The 22185-nt window shown below is 40.9% G+C and overlaps 1 protein-coding gene across 1 annotated transcript in view; it reads right to left on the bottom strand.

The window, feature by feature from the left end:
• Positions 1-9421: 9421 nt before the first annotated feature.
• Positions 9422-22185, bottom strand: part of chn1 (chimerin 1) — a 95201-nt gene continuing 82437 nt past the window's right edge. Inside the window, exons 9-13 of the mRNA XM_079822455.1 lie at positions 17782-17955; positions 15707-15784; positions 13027-13164; positions 12624-12729; positions 9422-10404 (exon numbers count right to left, since the gene is read on the bottom strand). Of these exons, the coding sequence (XP_079678581.1) occupies positions 10233-10404; positions 12624-12729; positions 13027-13164; positions 15707-15784; positions 17782-17955 (668 nt within the window). The 3' untranslated portion in view covers positions 9422-10232. The remainder of the gene's footprint in view (positions 10405-12623; positions 12730-13026; positions 13165-15706; positions 15785-17781; positions 17956-22185) is intronic.

The following is a 22185-nucleotide window of genomic DNA, read 5'->3' as shown; positions in this document are numbered from 1 at the left end:
TTCATTCATCTTACTTAGACCCAGACTGACACATTTGGCAACCTCTGAATTAAGAGAGATCAGTAGTCCACCCGCCCTTCAACACCCTGTGCCGCATGGATTCCAGCCCCCACACGCGTCCCCTGCAAATATTAAAGCCATTCGACCTTGACCCGAAAGGAGAGGAGAACAGAGGAGTCAAACGCTTTCTAAAGCCCAGCACCAGAGCCCGGCGTCCCCCGGCGTCCCCCCTTTTCTTAATGTGCTTTTTACATTTGATTACCGGCCTTGTAAAAGCTCACTCTAAACATGGGGAGCGTGCTGAACATCTGTTAGCCATGCTGGAGAGCCGAGCTCGCCCCTGTGCTTCTCCTGTCCTGCGAGCATCAGGCTCAGTCTGGATTATACTTTACTCTGAGCATTGGTGTGTAATTGGATATTTCTCATTATTGGTTTTTCAAAGCCTGTCAACATCTACTATTCGGAACATTATAAATACGTTAATAAACCAAAGTATTTGATTGTGTAGACCAGGATATATGAGCTTATATGCAATGTATATACACTAATCAGGCATAACATTATGAACAGGTGAAGTGAGTAACACTGATAATTTCTTCATCACGGCTCCTGTTAGTGGGTGGGATATATTAGGCAGCAAGTGAACATTTTGTCCTCAAAGTTGATGTGTTAGAAGTGGGCAAGCATAAGGATTTGAGCAAGTTTGACAAGGGCCAAATTGTGATGGCTAGACGACCGGGTCAGAGCATCTCCAAAACTGCAGCTCTTGTGGGCTGTTCCCGGTCTGCAGTGGTCAGTCTCTATCAAAAGTGCTCCAGTGAAGGACCAGTGGAGAACCGGCCACAGGGTCATGGAGGACCAGTGGAGAACCGGCCACAGGGTCATGAAGGACCAGTGGAGAACCGGCCACAGGGTCATGAAGGACCAGTGGAGAACCGGCCACAGGGTCATGAAGGAACAGTGGAGAACCGGCCACAGGGTCATGGAGGACCAGTGGAGAACCGGCCACAGGGTCATGGAGGACCAGTGGAGAACCGGCCACAGGGTCATGAAGGACCAGTGGAGAACCGGCCACAGGGTCATGAAGGACCAGTGGAGAACCGGCCACAGGGTCATGGAGGACCAGTGGAGAACCGGCCACAGGGTCATGGAGGACCAGTGGAGAACCGGCCACAGGGTCATGGAGGACCAGTGGAGAACCGGCCACAGGGTCATGAAGGACCAGTGGAGAACCGGCCACAGGGTCATGAAGGACCAGTGGAGAACCGGCCACAGGGTCATGAAGGACCAGTGGAGAACCGGCCACAGGGTCATGAAGGACCAGTGGAGAACCGGCCACAGGGTCATGAAGGACCAGTGGAGAACCGGCCACAGGGTCATGGAGGACCAGTGGAGAACCGGCCACAGGGTCATGAAGGACCAGTGGAGAACCGGCCACAGGGTCATGGAGGACCAGTGGAGAACCGGCCACAGGGTCATGGGCGGCCGAGGCTCATTGATGCACATGTGGAGTGAAGGCTGGCCCGTGTGGTCCGATCAAACAGACGAGCTACTGGAGCTCAAATTGCTCAAGAAGTTAATGCTGGTTCTGATAGAAAGGTGTCAGAATACACAGAGCATCTCAGTTTGTTGTGTATGGGGCGGCACAGCCGCTGACCAGTGCCCATGCTGACCCCTGACCCCACCCAAAGCACCAACAGTGGCACGAGAGCATCAGAACTGGACCACGGAGCAATGGAAGAAGGGCCTGGTCTGATGATCACGTGTTCTTCTACATCACGTGGATGGCCGGGTGTGTGTGTGTGGCTTACCTGGGGAACACATGGCACAGGTGCATTATGGGAAGAAGGCGTGGCGGCGGAGGCAGTGATGCTTTGGGCAATGTTCTGCTGGGAAACCTTGGGTCCTCCATCCATGTGGATGTTACTTTGACACGCACCACCTACCTAAGCATTGGTGAGACCATGTACAGCCTTGGAAACGGTATTCCCTGTGTCTGTGGCTCTTTCAGCAGATAATGCTGTACAGCCGAATCAAATTCTGTTGCATTAATTTCCTGTTACCACAGGAAGCTGCTTTGAAACAATCTGCATTGTAAAAAGCGCTATATATATAAAGGTGACTAATGCGCCACCACAAAGCAAAAATGGTTCAGGAACGGTTTGAGGAGCACAACAACGAGTTAGAGGTGTTGACTTGAGGTGTCCGAGGTGTTGGATCCATGGAGGCCCCACCTCGCATCTTACAGGACTTAAAGAATCTGCTGCTAACATATTGGGGCCAGATACCACAGCACACCTTCAGGGGTCTAGAGGAGTCCATGCCTCGACGGGTCAGGGCTGTTTTGGCAACAAAATGGGGACCAACACATACTAGGTCATAATGTTATGCCTGATCGGTGTATATATATATATATATATATATATATATATATATATTATATATATAAAACAATCTGAGCATTTATGCATGTAATTGGCAATTCTCAGAATTGTCTCTCCGTATCATTATTTTATATATATGATATATATAAAGGATTTTGTCTCAAATGTGGCTTTTATTGATATTAAAACATTGTGCTTTCATTGTCAGTGTAGTTTTTCCCCCCAAAATTATGCATTTTCTGAAAAATAGTTATAGCTTAATTTTTCTGACGTTATATTTGAGAAAGTAGTATCATAAAATTCAATTTTTTTACCACCTGATTTTTTTTCTAGCAGAAGAAATCTGTTTTTCATTTTTAATAATTTCAACATTTCAAAGGGGGAAAAAATCATATTTTCAATATTTTATGGGAAAACAGGAATACTTTACAATGTGATTCCATTTGTTACGAAACACTTCTACAGCATTTATTAATTTGAGTTAGTTCATCTCAACATTTATTAATGCATTATTAAAATTTTGTTAACATGTTAATGCACTGACCTAACATGAACGAATAATGAACTATTATATTTGAACTCAAATTAACCGAGATTAATAAATGCTTTATAACATATATTGCTCAGTTCATGTTAGCGAATGCATAAATCAGTGTTGAGGACTGAAATCTTATTATAAAGTGTTACTGGAAAAACAAAAACAAAAGATATTGATTGTGAATAAAGTGGAGGGTTAGTAACAATAAATACTTTTTTTGCAAGGCTGCTATATGTTTATAGGATTGGGGGTAATAAAGAATTAGCCATTGAAAAATATACATTACAACTAACTAACTAACTAACTAACTAACTAACTAACTAACTAACTAACTAACTAACTAACTAACTAACTAACTAAATTGTATGTCCAAGAGTCACATGACATCAGAGCACTTGAGGTCTCCAACACCTCCGGTTATTTCAGTATTTGCACATGGAAAGTCTGAATCAACGTCTCTCAGCCCTCAGAGAAAGGTCCCTTATTTCATGGATCACACACAAACACAAATACATATTCCTTCAGATTGTAATTTATTATGGTGCTGCCGCCGTGGCACATGTCATTTGGCGCGTGCGGAGCGTTATTCAAGCATTATGACATTACCTTCACAGCAGCCTGGCGGAAATCGCCTTTTTATTCAGCAGACTGACTCTTTACTAATGGAGATGGATTACTAATTTAGACAATAATTCTCACCATAAATTATACTGTTGGGTCCATTTTATATAAAGTCAGTGGTGTGAATCAGAACTGTGAAAATAATCTATTCACACTGTAGCTGGAGAATGATGTAGTCAGTCGGGGGGAAAGAGGGACAGACTGCAGGATATTTCAAGATAGGAGTGTGGGATCTCATTTCATCTAAGACAGGGGTGTCCTCCTGGAGGTCCTGTAGAGCAGCCTCACCACACCTGCATGCCTGTGTGTCCAGTACACCTCATCCCTACTAAAGTAGGCGAAAAACACTGGGACAAAAGAAGCATGTCCGAATTCACAGTGCTCATAAAAGAGTATATTGTAACACAGTAAACTAATTTTGTACATATAGTAATCACAGCATACAGTAGTAAGGTGAATATATTGTATACTGTATGCACTGCAAGTGTAGTATTGAACTGAATATTGTACAGTATTGACTGTTTGTATATTCAGCACTTGCATAATGTGAAAATACAGTAACCCAACTGCAAAAGCCAAAGAGGTTAAACAACTCTAAATGAAAAGCATGTTATCCACAAAAGAGCTGGCAACTGCAAAATCACAGTCAGTGAGAGACTGCTTCTGCCTCAGCATCAGGTCCTCATGCACAGGCTTCCTCAGAGGAGATGATGGGAAACCTCTGCTGGATCTGGCCTCTCTCATCCTCCTCATCTCCTCCTCTTTACTGTCTCCTGTGCAGCCCAACCGGCTCATTTTGTACAGTTGGTTAAGTGACATCATTACAAAGTGTGAACAATGTTGAGTCGTGTGTAAACGATGACAACTGTGCTTTAGTTGTGTTTAACTTTTGCCTGCGTTTAGTGTCCTTTACAGCTTACACTCTAAAAAATGCTGGGTTAAAAGCAACCCAAGTTGGGTTGAAAATGGACAAACCCAGCAATTGGGTTGTTTTAACCCAGCGATTGGGTTGTTTTAAGCAAACATTTAACCCAACCGCTGGGTTAGTCAATTTTCAACCCAACTTGGGTTTCTTTTAACTCCTTAAGCTTCATGAGCGCGTGCACGGGTTGAAGCGCTATTTTTAGCACGAGTGTAATGTTTGTTAATAGATTTAGAGTGTGCATTTTTTAGAGTGTGGTTTAAGCTGGTCATGAGCTGGTTTAAGCTGGTTGTTAGCTGCTCATTAGCTGGTTTAAGATGGTCATGAGCTGGTTTAAGCTGGTTGTTAGCTGCTCATTAGCTGGTTTAAACTGGTCATGAGCTGGTTTAAGCTGGTTGTTAGCTGGTCATTAGCTGGTTTAAACTGGTCATGAGCTGGTTTAAGCTGGTTGTTAGCTGGTCATTAGCTGGTTTAAGATGGTCCTAAACTGGTCATGAGCTGGTTTAAGCTGGTTGTTAGCTGGTCATTAGCTGGTTTAAGATGGTCCTAAACTGGTCATGAGCTGGTTTAAGCTGGTTGTTAGCTGGTCATTAGCTGGTTTAAGATGGTCCTAAACTGGTTATGAGCTGGTTTAAGATGGTTGTTAGCTGGTCATGAGCTGGTTTAAGCTGGTTGTTAGCTGGTCATTAGCTGGTTTAAACTGGTCATGAGCTGGTTTAAGCTGGTTGTTAGCTGGTCATGAGCTGGTTTAAACTGTTCATGAGCTGGTTTAAGCTGGTTGTTAGCTGGTCATGAGCTGGTTTAAGCTGGTTGTTAGCTGGTTGTAGCTGGTCATGAGCTGGTTGTTAGCTGGTCATGAGCTGGTTGTTAGCTGGTCATGAGCTGGTTGTTAGCTGGTCATCAGCTAGTCATCAGCTGGTTTAAGCTGGTTGTTAGCTGGTCATGAGCTGGTTGTAGCTGGTCATGAGCTGGTTGTTAGCTGGTCATCAGCTAGTCATTAGCTGGTTGTTAGCTGGTCATGAGCTGGTTGTTAGCTGGTCATGAGCTGGTTGTTAGCTGGTCATCAGCTAGTCATTAGCTGGTTGTTAGCTGGTCATGAGCAACCAGTTCCTTGTTTTAAACAGGGGTATCACAGTATGATATGTGTTTTAGTGAGTGAGAATGTGTTTAGAGCTCTGCAAAAAGAGTGCAGGAGATTTCCAGATGGTGTCTAAACTGCCTGAACTTGTTAAAGATTTTACAGAGTGAGTGATTTATTCAACAAATTGGTTTAGGCTATTGAGAATGGGGTTCAGTGTTTTAGCAATTCAGAAAAACTAACATATAAAAGAGCACCAGTCAGTGTCCAAATCTTTTACTTGAGAACGGTCAATTTCCAGACACGTGCAGATCTGACTCTGTGTGTGTGTGTGTGTGTGTGTGTATGCTCAGACCCTGTCATGGCGCTAAGCACTTTTCCATGTCAAAGACCGTTTTTATAAATATGAACGTTGGCGTGGATCTTAGCGCTCACTCTAAGTGCCTGCACACGTTTTATAAACGAGGCCCTGAACACCGTGAGCTTAATAGACCGGCTTTATCTGTGATAAATACTGAAATGGCAGGAAATCTATTTTTATCTAAAATAAACAGTAGGCTACTGACCCCAAACCGTTGAACGATTTATTGTTGTCTGCAGAATTTGTATTTTTACATTCATATGACAACTCTTAGTTTACCATGACAACCATGAGGGATAATATTCAAACAAACATCAAAAGGTCACACAATCTATAAACCTGGCTCGTCAAGCTTCATGGATCTTCATGACTGCACCTCTGGTGGCCATTCCACAGTTACCAGCCCAAAGAATGGGAGATAATTGAATGGGATTTCATGGAAAATGAAGGCTTGCAGCTGACAGAAGGGTCATGACTGAGGGACAGCCGACTGACCTGAGCCTCAGAAACTCAACCTGCGCTGATGCTAATGAATGAGGACGTGCTCTAAAGGCTGTTCCTGCGGGACGAAGCCATTCACTGCTATGTAAATCTCCTCTGAAGCTCTAGCAATTAAAACAAGGCCGTAAATGGGAAGAGGGGCCGCCGCTGGACCCCTGATGTCTGTGTTCCTCTCTAAACACATCAGCATGATTGAGACAGATCTGGAGGGCTGCGGGCTCTTCAAATCAACTGTCACTCTAGATATTACACACACAAGCCCTGCTTTATCAAGGTCATGTGCCATGACTAAAAGAACACAACACACTTCCTCAGCTATTCTCATGGTACTGTGGGGTACACAATAGACATGTTCTTTTCATTTTCAACAAAGGGTCTGTAAAAGGAAGAGTTTTTTTTCAGGACATCAAATGAAATTATATGAGCTGCTTTATTTTCAGTTTCTTGTATATGAGGTCGGCAATATATTTTCAATCCCGTTGCCAAAATTTGGGACAATTTTGAGGTTTAAAACCCTGATGTGTGTGATTTTCTAAAAATAAACATGAAAATTGCCTGACTATAAAACAGTAATAAAGTCAGTGTAACAGGATTGAAAGTAACAGGGCTGCAGATTTATTGAATCAGACTAGCTAGTTTGCGACCAAATATTATGATGAATATATAGGCATATAAATATGTACACTATATTGCCAAAAGTTTTGGGACGCCTGCCTTTACATGCACATGAACTTTAATGTCATCCCATTCTTAATCCGTAGGGTTTAATATGGAGTTGGCCCACCCTTTGCAGCTCTAACAGCTTCAGCTCTTCTGGGAAGGCTTTCCTCAAGGTTTAGGAGTGTGTTTATGGGGATTCTTCTAGAAGTGCATTTGTGAGGTCAGGCACTGATGTTGGACGAGAAGGTCTGGCTCTCAGTCTCCGCTCTAATTCATCCCAAAGCTGTTCTATCGGGTTGAGGTCAGGACTCTGAGCAGGACAGTCCAGTTCCTCCACACCAAACTCGCTCATCATGTCTTTATGGAGCGACGCTTTGTGCTCTGGTCAGTCATGTTGGGACAGGGCCGTCCCCAAACTGTTCCCACAAAGTTGGAAGCATGAAATTGTCCAAAATGTCTTGGTATGCTGAAGCATTAAGAGTTCCTTTCACTGGAACTAAGGGGCCAAGCCCAACCCCTGAAAAACAACCCACACCATAACCCCCCCTCCACCAAACTTTACACTAGACACAATGCAGTCAAGTCCCATTCTCCTGGCAACCACCAAACCCAGACTCGCCCATGGGATTGCCAGACAGAGAAGCGTGATTGGTCACTCCAGAGAACACGTCTCCTCTGCTCCAGAGTCCAGTGGTGGCGCGCTTTACCCCACTGCATCCCACGCTTTGCATTGCACTTGGTGATGTTGGGCTTGGATGAGCTGCTCGGCCATGGAAACCCATTCCATGAAGCTCTACACACTGATCTTGAGCTCATCTGAAGGACACATGAAGTTTGGAGGTCTGGAGCTGTTGACTCTGCAGAAAGTTGGTGACTTCTGCGCACTGTGACCCTCAGCATGGGCTGACCCCGCTCTGTGATTTTACGTGGCCTACCACTTCGTGGCTGAGTTGCTGTACCCATCACGGCACCACGCTTGAGTTCTCTGAGCTCCTGAGAGCGGCCCATTCTTTCACAGATGTGTGTAGAAGCGTCTGCATGCCTAGTGTTGATTTATACACCTGTGGCCATGGAAGTGATTGAACACCTGAATTCAGTGATTTGGAGGGGCGTCCCAATATTTTTGGCAGTGTGTTGAAAAATACAGTACAACTTACCGAAATGTATGTCTCATATAATCACTCAATCAGCGTTTCAACCGTGGAAAGATGTCAATAGAACAGCTCGTGAACAACATGTCACAATATTGCATTTACCTCAGGAAAGTTATAAAGTGTTCACAGTTTGTTAGTTACCTAAAAAAACACTATAGAGGATCTTAAACTTCAGAAGGCCTTTATTAACCCCATGGAGCCGTGTGGATTGCTTCAATGATGGATGGATGCACTTTTTTGGGCTTCAAATCTAAGGCACCATTCAGTGCCATTATAAAGCTGGAAGAGCCTGGATATTTTTTAATATAACTCTGATTGTGTTAAGCTGAAAGAAGAAAGTCATATACACCTAGGATGGCTCAAGGGTGAGTAAATTATGGGATAATTTACTTTTTTGGGTGAACTAACCCTTTAAAGTGACAGTAATGCATTAACAGTTGAAAAATAGCGACATTAAAGCAGACTCTATTTGACCCTATGAAGCTCCCGTAGTTCAAGCCAGGCCTGTGGTTTTTCCCTACACAAAACATTATTTGTAGAGCGCCTCGCATCCAATAATCACAAAGAGCTTTGCTGCTTCTGATAAGAAACAATCTCAGCTTTCAAATTCTGTCCATTTTATCACGAAATGGTGTTTTGACGGGCTTAAATGTGACGTGAAGTCTTTTCTTCCACTTTAATACTTTAAGTTAAAGCACTAACAAGCATGCATGAACATCAAAACATGCGTTGGAAGATACAGTACAACTTACCGAAATGTATCGTCACAAATGTAATCACTCGATCAGTGTTTCAACCGCAGAAAGAGGTCAATAAAACCGCTTGGGAACAACATGTCACAATATTGCATTTACCTCAGTAAAGTTATCCAGTGTTCAGTTTGTTACCTATAAAAACACTAGCGAGGCACTTACTTACTGTTAATTATATGCATGTTTGAATAAATCTGTCATGACGGCAAGTGTTTATGAAAACGACCTCAGTTTATGAACTACTCAGTTGTTCATTTTAACCTCTAATATTATAGTAATGAACCAAATGAGAGGATAGGCTTATAGTTTACAGCAATAGTTGGGAAAGATTTCCAGAAAGAAAATCAAACTAGTAGATATCATTCTGAATAACCGACTATCGTATCGCCATAGAAATGCATTATCGGTGCATCTTTTGTTTTTTATGAATTAAATGACTCAGAACACAATACTAAAAGTACATTTTAATAAATTAACTTATTCATGCTCAAATCAAATACAAAAAACACAGAACCAAAAACATCCACCAGTCATGTTGAGAGTGTAAGAAGGTTCTCTAAAGTCTAGATCAAGGATTGTGAAATGTACATGGAATGCAAATATTCTTCCTGAACGTGTGTGTGTGTGTGTGTGTGTGTGTGTGTGTGTGTCTACAGCAGAAATAATTCCTTCAGCTCTCGTGTGGAGGTCTGGCGTGTGAAGGCAGAACAGAGTCAGATCGACCTGACGGAAGGAATACAAAAACAACCGAAGAATAAAAACAAATCACAGATTTTGAAAAATCACCGGTGACACTTTACCTGCAGAGCCAGAGCATTCATCGCAGACACATACGTGAGGATTGTCTAAAGAGTGTCAAATGAGGAGATCGTTACGCCTGCACCAAGCCACCGTCTTGATTTACGGCTCTTCAGATAAAGTGTCTCCAAAGTTGACGATATCAAATTCACAATGTTTTACAAAAACAAAACAAAAACGGCCGTTCGGAACAGAAGCTCGATCTGTCGGTAGATGAGACGGCCATCCCATAATAATGCTGAAGTAAGCCACGCCCACTGTGTTGAGCTCCGCCCTTCAGCTTCAGCGACCCCCGACAAAAATGGGGAGGAAGACATGCAAGATACAGGAGCATAACCCATCAGACGGGGAAAAGAAGGGTGTGTGTTAGCAAGTTCTGCTCCAAAAACAACAAAAAAAAGGTCCTTCATCTTCAAGTCTGGACAGCGGCGGTAAACAGTAAGGTTTGTTCACCACAGCGATGCTAAAAGAGGATGTCTTCATTCTTGATGAGCAGCTCCACCACCTGCCTCTGGTAGCGGATGTCGTTCAGAGCCGTCATGGCGTCCAGGTCGGGCGCCCGCATCAAAGTCGGCCCGAACACGATCCCGAGGTTCTCAGCGTTCATCAAGTTATCCTTCTCGTTCTGGGTTACCCTGCACACACACACACACACAATATGTGACACACAGTACAACTAGGGGTGTCACGATTCGATACAAACCACGATACTCACAATATGATACTATCGTGATATTTTCAGCCAAAATAGAGGTAATTATTATTATCAGGACCCACAAATATTCCCCCATAGCATTATTATACATTATATTCAACATTATATATAGTTTAATGCAGTAACGTCACTGAAACTTGTGCTTTCAGAGCAGGCATTGGTTGGATCTCTTCTGCTATTAATGCACTGAACATTTATGAATAAACCATCTAAACGCTTTGAATAATCATACTGCTAAAGTAAATGTGATCTGGAGATTTAAGCGATGATCAATGCGATCAATCACAGCTCTAATCGCAGGAAAGCGTGTCAAAATGACTCTTCCCAGACATGTTTAGTTCTGCATTCACACACTCTCATGTTGTTTTCACACGTCACACAAGCATCTGAACGTCAGTGTTTACTACAGTGTGTGTGTGTGTGTGTGTGTGTGTGTGAATCTGTTCATCATATAAAGCCCCCGTGTCTCTTCAGAAGACTGGATTAGATCACTCGATTGGTTATTTTTATGATGCCTTTATGATTTATGAAGTTTTAGAGGGTTTAAATGGAGGGACAGAAATCTCTTAGGTTTCATAAAAATATCTTCATTTGTGTTTGGAAGTTGAACGAAAATCATATAGGTTTGAAACGACATGAGGGTGAGTACATGATGACAGAATTGACTTTTTTTGGGTGAATTATACTTTATAAATACAGTAAGCTGAGCCTTGAATAAAACAACTCTATCGCAAATCACATCGTTTACATCACAGATACATATCGTTGCATTTTTATATTGTGATATATCAATATAACCCCCAAGTACAACTAGGGTTGCACAGATATTTTCCATGGGAATTTAGGAAATATCCCAAGTTGGAAATTTAACAGGAATTCATTGGAATTAATTGGAAATTTGGGCAGATGTATATAAACATACACAAGCAAATCTAAATATTTTGTTTGGTCATAAGTGGACACATTAATTTTTTTTTTTTTTTTTTACATATTGCTATATTTTTCAATTAATTACTTCTAATTCAGTAAATATGCAAAATAAAAACATTTTTATTGCAGCAATTGTTTTTAAGTAAATGTATTTCAGTGTCACATGATCGTTCAGGAATCATTCAAATATGCTGATTTGATACTCAGTTATTATTTTAAGTATATACTATCACTTTTTATCAATATAACACATCCTTGCTGAATAAAAGTATTAATTTCTTAATAATACAGACCCCAAACATACACTTTGAACATTAGTGTATATTGATACAAAAGATTTCTATTTTAAACAAATGCTAACCTTTTACTTATCAAACTGTCACACTTAGTTTCACCATTTGTAAAATAATTGTAATAATCCTCACTATTAACTAGTCACTTATTATCATGCATATTACTAAGATATTGTCTGTTTATTTGTACTTATAAAGCTCATATTAATGCCTTATTCTGCATGATCATATTCTACATCCCTTAATCACCCAATACCTAAACTTAACAACTACCTTACTAACTATTAATAAGCAGTAATTAGCAGTTTATTAAGACAAAAGTCATAGTTAATAGTGAGAATTGAACCACCTAAACTAAAGTGTGAGCCATCAAAAAATCCTGAAAAAGTATTGCAGGTTATAAAAAACTATTAAACAGTTTCCAACATTGATAATAAATCATCATATGAGAATGATTTCTGAAGGATCATGTGACACAGAAGACTGGAGTAATGATGCTGAAAATTCAGATTTGATCAATAATATATTCTCATAGAAAACCATAATTTTAAATTGTGATAATATGATTCACAATATCACAGTTTTTTTTCTGTATTTTAATCAAATGTGCATGTGATTGAGGGATGAGCAGGGTATAAATTCAACTGAAACTGCATTAAATCTGGTTGTTTTATGCCGCAAGATGTTTTTTCAACTACATTTAAATCCCCTGCTATAGGCTAACCTGCAATTTAGCAAATTCCCAGTTTATTCCCATTGGAAGTTTCCAACCTTGTAACCCTAAATACAACTCATCTTAAAATGCACACACTCTACCGGTCACGCATTTATTTGTGTCCCAAGCACAACAGAAACTCATACAGATGAACGACTGAACGATGACAGATTTTCATTGGACTTTATTAACGTTTCTGACCTTTTTAAATGTGCCATTAGATAGCGCAGTGTTTCGCAGTGAGCCGGAGGCAGCAGCTTCAGCGCTTCGTGAAGAGACTCCAGACGCTCATCTGGGTCGGTCAGCTCTGAAACAAACAAGCAAACAGGTCAAAAACTGCCATATGATTGACAAACCCATCTGGAGCCATTACAACAACACTTCAGGTGAGCAAATGTAATATTGCTGCTATGAGTGGCTGTATTGTATAGTTATTGTTTTGCAATGTTTTCAATCCTGTTACCAAAATTTGGGGCAACTTTAAAGTTTAAAACCCTGATGTCCGCAATTATTTTCAAGGAATACACATTACATGATAAGTAAACAAAGATGAAAAGTGCATAAATAAATGTGAAGATATTTCTAATAGAGAGATGCGACTCACTGGCAGCCTCGATGAAGCGTGGATATGCGTCATACGTGATGACGGGGATAGGCAGGTCCCTGAAGTAGAGTTTAAGAGCACCTGTGATGATGTTGATGTCTTCATAGACGTTGATGGAGATGTCTGCTCTCTCTCCATCTGAACACACACACACACACACACACACACACACACACACACACACGTCACCCACGGCTGCGGGACAGGGGGGTAATGTAATGGGATCAGCACTGACAGAGCTCCTGCTGGGCTCTAGGGATTGAACACAGACACATTTAGCTAACTTTATCTCACTCTGAGGTTGTGGACATTCTTGTGCCTGTAATTTAGTGTTGAGACGCCATTAAACTAACAGATTAGCGTTTCTATTTTAACATACACTACCAGTCAAAAGTTTGGAAACATTAATGTTTTTGAAAGTAGTCTCTTAATCTCACCAAGGCTGCATTTATTTGATCAAAAATATAGCAAGAACAGTAATATTGTGAAATATTTTTTACAATTTAAAATAACTTTTTTCTATTTGAATATATTTTAAAATGTCATTTATTCCTGTGATCAAAGCTGAATTTTCAGCTTCAGTCTTCAGAGTCACATGATCCTTCAGAAATCACTCTAATATGATGATTTACTGCTCAAGAAACATTTATGATTATTATCAATGTTAAAAAACAGTTTTTAGGATTCTTTGATGGATATAAAGTTGAAAAGAAACGTATTTATCTGAAATAGAAAGCTTTTGTAACATTGTACTACCGTTCAAAAGTGTTGGGTCGGTAAGAATTATTATTATTATTTTTTTGGGAAAGATATTAAAGAAATGAATACATTTATTCAGCGAGGATGCATTAAATTGATCAAGTGACAGTATAGACATTTATAATGTTGCAAAAGGTTTATATTTCAGATAAATGCTGTTCTTTTGAACTTTCTATTCATCAAAGAATCCTGACATTTTTTTTACACAACTGTTTTCATCATTGATAATAATCATAAATGTTTCTTGAGCAGTAAAGCATCATATGAGAGTGATTTCTGAAGGATCATGTGACACTGAAGACTACAGTAATGATGCTGAAAATACAGCTTTGATCACAGGAATAAATGACATTTCACATAGAAAACAGTTATTTTAAAATGTAGAAATATTTCACAATATTACTGTATTTTTGATCAAATAAATACAGCCTTGGTGAGATTAAGAGACTACTTTCAAAAACATTTAAAAACCTTAATGTGTCCAAACTTTTGGCTGGTAGTGTATATTAAAATGTAATTTATTCCTGTGATCAAAATCTGTATTTTCAGCATCATTACTCCAGTCTTCAGTGTCACATGATCCTTCAGAAATCACTCAAATATGATGATTTGATGCTCAAGAAACATTTATGATTATCATCAATGTTGAAAACAGCTTCATATCTGTGTTAAAACCATCCTAGGAATATCATGAGAGGATCATCAGAAAATACATTGTAAAATATATTTAAAAAATAATCAAATTTTACAATATTACAGTTTGACTGTATTTTCGATCAAGTAAATGTAGCCTTGGTGAGCAGAGCAGACTTTCTCCAAAAACAAAGTATTATAACTTTTGACAGGTAGGGATTTTTTTGGGGGGGGATTTTATTTTTATATTAAGTTTTAGTAACTTTGTTATATGATTTACATTTTTTTTATATACATCTATTTAGCTTTAAATAAAAAAAATTGCACTTTTTAAAGTCACCATGAAATCAAAATGGAAACATTTTACTTTTCTATGGAATATTGCAGTATTTATTATAAATGATTTATCCACGCACATCATTAAAAATTAATGTGCCCTCATAATCTTTAATCTAAATATCTTCCCCTCCCTCTATCAACAACATCTCTTCTCTTCTCTGATGACGAGGGCGGGGCAACCTGTCACTCACATGAGACCGACCAATAGCAAACCACAACCATCCAATCAAATCCACACAGACAAAATCAAGCCCTGCCTACATTTGTTCTTGTTTGTAAAGCCTATCAATCAGATATACGTCACAATAGGGACGTAATACTTATAAAAGTTTAAGTATTATTTCAGCTTTTTATTTCAATTAACAAAAATTACTTTTTATATTTTTAGTTAAAAGTAACAACCCTGATGGTTTTAAAACAAACAAATGAGGAATCACTAGAATAATTCAAGAAGATTCTACAGGATAAACTGAAATTCCTACAGGATCCTTTTTTTATCCATATTTTTCCTACTGAATATTGTGTAATCTTCATCAGATTGTAATGAAATAATGCTGCAGTCGCACAGCCATCACAGCGAGATCATAGCATTTCTTCCTCTCTAGCTCGTTGGCGTTCTCTCTGACTGTCTCCGATACTGTCCTCGTGTCATCTGAGAGTCATGATGAAACAGTAATGCATCTGAATACCAACAGATGGGCCAAAATCCTCCCACAAATGTGCCACTTTAAACATTTAAGCAGCTCAGACTCTTTCATGTTACATAAACCCACAGCTCTATATGCAAGACAAAGGGTGACCTAAAAAAAGCAGCGGTGAGCATGTGGATGTGATTCATCAGGATTACACACACACACACACACACACAAATGTGTGTGTAGGCATGTGTGTGGAATGTGGGGGTTGTGACGGATCAGTACTGTACTTCATCAGGAAAAACGCCACTCACCTCTGTCGAACGATAGCTTCACATCTTCGATTAAGTCACTGAATCCAGAGATTCGATACAGACCCTCCGACTTCAAACCTGAGAGACAAGACCGTTCGTTCATGAATGTGTTGTACAGTGCACATAACGCTCCATAAAAATGCAATAATAGCTATGGTAAGAATGTGTGGCGCTTTCAAGAGTTTTGCCTGTCAAACTTAAAGTATTAGAGAAGCACAATCCTTAAACATGCTGTGAAAACAACACACAACAAAACAAACCAAACAAAACATGTAGAACATCATATAAGCCACTGGCCATAACACTGGCTATAGGTATTAGCAATTTTTTATTAGAAGGAAAAACAAAACAGAACCAGAGAACTATCTAACTTTTCATGCAAGTACAAAAGACACTTACGCCGATCAGGCATAACATTATGACAGGTGGATTAGGCAGCAAGTGAACATTTTGTCCTGAAAGTTGATGTGTTAGAAGCAGGAAAAATGGGCAAGCGTAAGGATTTGAGCGAGTTTGACAAGGGCCAGATTGTGATGGCTAGACGACTGGGTCAGAGCATCTCCAAAACTGCAGCTCTTGTGGGCTGTTCCCGGTCTGCAGTGGCCAGTCTCTATCAAAAGTGCTCCAGTGAAGGACCAGTGGAGAACCGGCCACAGGGTCATGGAGGACCAGTGGAGAACCGGCCACAGGGTCATGGAGGACCAGTGGAGAACCGGCCACAGGGTCATGAAGGACCAGTGGAGAACCGGCCACAGGCTCATGGAGGACAAGTGGAGAACCGGCCACAGGGTCATGAAGGACCAGTGGAGAACCAGCCACAGGGTCATGGAGGACCAGTGGAGAACCGGCCACAGGGTCATGAAGGACCAGTGGAGAACCGGCCACAGGGTCATGGAGGACCAGTGGAGAACCGGCCACAGGGTCATGGAGGACCAGTGGAGAACCGGCCACAGGGTCATGGAGGACCAGTGGAGAACCGGCTACAGGGTCATGGAGGACCAGTGGAGAACCGGCCACAGGGTCATGAAGGACCAGTGGAGAACCGGCCACAGGGTCATGAAGGACCAGTGGAGAACCGGCCACAGGCTCATGGAGGACCAGTGGAGAACCAGCCACAGGGTCATGAAGGACCAGTGGAGAACCGGCCACAGGGTCATGGAGGACCAGAGGAGAACCGGCCACAGGGTCATGGGCGGCCGAGGCTCATTGATGCCCGTGTGGTCCGATCAAACAGACGAGCTACTGGAGCTCAAATTGCTCAAGAAGTTAATGCTGGTTCTGATAGAAAGGTGTCAGAATACACAGAGCATCTCAGTTTGTTGTGTATGAGGCGGCACAGCCGCTGACCAGTGCCCATGCTGACCCCTGACCCCGCCCAAAGCACCAACAGTGGCACGAGAGCATCAGAACTGGACCACGGAGCAATGGAAGAAGGGCCTGGTCTGATGATCACGTGTTCTTCTACATCACGTGGATGGCCGGGTGTGTGTGTGTGGCTTACTGGGGAACACATGGCACCAGGTGCATTATGGGAAGAAGGCGTGGCGGCGGAGGCAGTGATGCTTTGGGCAATGTTCTGCTGGGAAACCTTGGGTCCTCCAACCATGTGGATGTTACTTTGACACGCACCACCTACCAAAGCATTGGTGAGACCATGTACACACTTTCATGGAGACGGTATTCCCTGGCGTCTGTGGCTCTTTCAGCAGATAATGCGCCGCCACAAAGCACAAATGCTTCAGGAATGGTTTGAGGATCACAACAATGAGTTTGAGGTGTTGACTTGGCCTATAAATTCCCCAGATCTCAATCCAATCGAGCATCTGTGGGATGTGCTGAACAAACAAGTCCGATCCATGGAGGCCCCACCTCTCAACTTACAGGACTTAAAGGATCTGCTGCTAACATCTTAGTTCCAGATCCCACAGCACACCTTCAGGGGTCTAGTGGAGTCCATGCCTTGAATTGTCAGGGCTGTTTTGACACAATATTAGAAAAAATGATATGCCTGATCAGTGTATAAAGCGTCATAACATTGGCGATCCCTGCATCTGTTTAGTATAAATGAAAGTCACCTCGCGACTCGATCTCTCGTATGCACATGTCCACCACCATGGGCCGCTTAGCGTTGTGAGCCTTGACGAGTGTGGTGAGGTCACAGCTGTAAACCTTCTTCACGTGCTTCAGGTCCGGCTTACAGTCGTTGGGCACCATCTTAGAGCACTGCTTGTGGACATTCAGCCCACAATCTGAGGAACACACACACAAAACACACACATTACAATCCCCTTCTAGTCTTCAGTTATTTCATTACTCCTGCCAAAACAATAAAAGGTCAATAAACCAGCAAGTGAAGCAATAAATCCACCATGTTGAGTCCCAATGATTGAATAAGTGTCTCACAGCAGTTTCACGCCGATATTATTGATCCTGAAGTTGGTATGCTGTAGTTAAATTACACCCCAGAATGCTGAGCTTTCATTCTGCTTAATCAGTGACCTCTCTTGACCTCTGATCAGTGAGGTCTCTGATTGGCTGACGGGGATTTCAATGGTGTCACCTTGGCGATGACAGAACATGCCAGGACTACAAATGGGGCCTAATAAAATATGCATGAGCAATTTCATGCACCTAATAGACCTTCATAAGCCTCAAAAATAAATCTCTGAGTGACTGGAGGAGTCCAGTGTGTGTTACTCACTTGAGATGAAATCAAAAATAGCTAATTGAAGAGATAGCCGAGCCAAAAGTTTCAATTCTTATATTCACCCTTAAGTTGTTCCAAGCTTTTTCTTTCTTTTGTGGAACATAAAATATGATATCTGAAGAATGTTGGTAACCAAACAATTTTTGGTGAACATTGATTTCCACGCAAGATATTCCTCACATTATCTTGAAAAGAAAGTCAGTCATACAGATTTGAAACTTGGAATTTTAAATTTTTATCCATTTAAGTACAAATACTAAATCAATCAATATATATTTTATCTAAAATAATGCTAATAATGATAGGAAACTCGTACTGAAGAAACACAAACACAATTGGCTTTTGTTTCTGAATCCGTCAAACGCAAGCAGAATATGTTGATCATGTATCATTTACATAAAACGTGACAATTTATGCAAGAATAATTGTATGAACGTTTATGTGAGAATGAGAACATTTACACAAGAGCCGATAAAGAATACGTTTATATGAAAATGTATTTTGCTCCTGTTTCACGAATGAGCCCGAATTACTTCTCCTCTCAAAGTCTTCCATTGGTGGGACAAACAGATGGCCCCGCCCCCAACTCATGCTATTGTTATGTCAGGCCTCTTAAACAAACTCTGGGAAATTAACTTGAGAAATTTAACCAAAAAAAGAGAGAGAAAGAAATCGCATATTAGCATTGACTTTGTTCTTTTAAACTGCAAACACTAACCAACCCCCTCAACCAGTCAGACAGACTCCAGGGCTCACACGGCATATGCAAATTTAGGCAAATTAGCTGATTAATATATAATGTGGCCTCCTAAATGGGCCAGCTGCTTCAAAGCAAGTACCAGAGAGCCATGGCTGAAGACAGAAACAGAGGAAGACTGAGAACGCAGAAAAGACGAGACGAGCACCAGCTGAATGAGAGCGCTCGGGCAGATGTGCTCAAAACAATGTGACCTGGAGGAGAGAGAGAGAGAGAGAGAGAGAGAGAGACGGAGCTCTACTGCTCTTCAGATCTGCTCTCAAATATAACGGTGGAGTGGGCAGTGACCGCCAGTCCTGCGGGCGACTCCAGACCTCATTTCCTGCAGTAAATGGGCCAAACTCTCTGCTCTGCTCTCCGACTGGCTTTGAGATTTAAAATTCTCAAACATTTCTTCAGCCTTTGATTTTCCAAGGATGATGAAAACATAAAATCTATATGAAACTGCACATGCCATGTTCTTAGAAATATATTCTTTGCATTCATGTTTACTTCATTCATTCCTACAACAACAAAAAATCATTTAATGACTAAAAAAAATGTCAAGTTACACATTCCGAATCCTCACATCTTGAATTGTGATGTGTACTGCACATCTGTTTTTAATAAAGATAATAAAGCTTTTGTTTTTTACACCATGACATTTTCGATCACGAATACAAAGTTATGTCATGTAAGTCAAGGTATGTGATATTTTCTAGAAAATTCTATGACACTGTTTTATGTTCTCTTGTCATGTGACCACTGTAACGTTTTATACTGCCTTATATTGGAAATTTCCCACTTCTGATGCCGCATTCATCGCATTCAAATTTGGAATCGAGAGGGCGTTCATGTCCAATTTTTTAAACTAGGAAACTAGTATTTACGATAATCCTGATAGCACATGAAGGCAGCATTAGTCCCAAGGAAGATGAAAACGTTTTTTTTTTTGTTTATTATACGAAACAAACCAAATCAATCCACAGATGAGCAGGTGACGTGACGTCGTGTGAACAAAGCAACACAAATAATACCGGACAATGAACTGTGAGTGAACTGAAATAGAAATGTTGAACTCGCTAATGAATGTCCATGGAAACTAATGACCGGACTGGGGATCAAATTTGGCCCATCCGGCACACGAGTTCACCAGTGAATGTTTTGCTGAGGTTAGGACCATACATTTGAGTAAGTAAATTAATAAATAAAATGGGACAGAAACAAATAGTGATATATATTTATTATTGAATTTAATTTTTTTTTAAATTAAATTAATATGACATTTTTGTCTCAGAAAAGCACATGACAGTACAGCTCTGATTTTGAGCTAGTGTGCCGTAAAGTAGAAATTCACCCTAATGTCATTCCAAATGACTTTCTTTCTGTGGAACTTAACAGATTATTAGAGAAATGTCTGATTTATAATAGAAGTCAAGGGTAACCCAAATGGTTTGGTTACCAACATTCTTCAAAATATTTTGAGTGAATCAAAAGCATAAGGAGTCGTGTGCTCTCGCTGTTCTTTGATGTCATACGGCGATCGGTCTGCTCAGCGCTGATGCATCTCGAACAAGCCTTCCATCAACAATGGAGAACGTTGCGTTACTATTGATGCACGTCTTTATGATCCTACATTGGCATCAAAATCCAACACATTCATGCAGCTCGCCGTAATTTGTATAGATGGAGATTACAATCGAGCAGCTGTTAGCTCCATTAGCTGCTATTACAAAAATGGCGGGCACAAGTTTGTGTTGGTCACGGTAACCCTGCCCCCAGTCCCTGACGCAAGCGGCTCTTACTTCTTGACCAGCAATGTTTTGGTGCTACTTAAGAACCACTTTTCCTGGTTCGGAGCTGGTGCTTTGGGTGTCGACGCTTTCCTGTAGCTCAAACAGTAGAGCATGGCGCTAGCAACGCCAAGGTCATGGGTTCGATTCCCAGGGAACGCAAGAACTGACAAAATGTTAAATGTGTACCTTGAATACAATGTAAGTCGCTTTGGATAAAAGCGTCTGCCAAATGCATAAATGTAAATGTAAATGTCGAAAACCAAATAATCGATTTGAAACTAGGCTCTGGCTCCGAACCAGCACCAGCACTGCCTCGGTGGAAAAGGCGTATACTTGATTTAACATTTACTCCTATTAAAATGCATTATAACGATAAAAAAGTTCAACTATTAGTAGGATCATGAAAGTCACAGGTAAAACCACACTCCTCATTCTATTTTCTAAAATAGAATTAAATGACAAACAATAGATTTTGTAATAATAAAATAGTGAAAAACATGTAGAAACTACAAAAACAAACTCTAAGGAAGATTTAGACTATAATCCCCAATATTTAAAACACTTTTAATACATTTCTGCCAAAACACCATATTTCTACAGTGCAGGGTAATTATAATAAGGGTGCTGGGTTGACATGTAGTTTACATGGTCTCGGTTGTGTTCAGCTACATGTAGATTCACCACACGACCGTATAACACTAAACTCTGAATCAAATCTGAATGGATTTGGCAGAAATTGAGCCATCCGATTAAATCGTGGATCAAGAGACTTGCGCAGTTTATCACTTGATTGAGCAGAAGCACAGCGCGAGCAGATCGAACGTGCGCTGCCCTTCTAATAGCATTTAATATAGTGGAGGGGGAGATCTCCCTCGCTTCACCGATCGGCCCACCGGGAAAACCCTGGTGCTCCCTATGGCCAGTTCATGCCTGACTGGCGGGAAACTAGAACAAAGGGAGCAGGTAACTGAAGAGAAACAAACTAAAATACATCAAAATGAACTAAATAGAGCATAACTGTGACAACAACAAACGGTTTACTGCATGTTAGTTAAACCACACTGGCGAGTGATGGACAATTTTATTTCAAAAATGTATATTTTAGAACCGCATTTTTCAGAAACCATAACAAAAGATGATGCCAAACTACTCGATTTTTCGTAGTTACTCGTTAATTGTTTCTCACGTGGACGTCCGTAAAAATAAACGTGCAGCCACCTCAGTGATCAAACTCATGCAT

Source organism: Gobio gobio, assembly GCF_949357685.1.
Source record: "Gobio gobio genome assembly, chromosome: 7".
Lineage (NCBI taxonomy): Eukaryota > Metazoa > Chordata > Actinopteri > Cypriniformes > Gobionidae > Gobio > Gobio gobio.
Note: the sequence above shows the minus strand (reverse complement) of the source record. Positions and strands in the feature narration are given on the sequence as shown.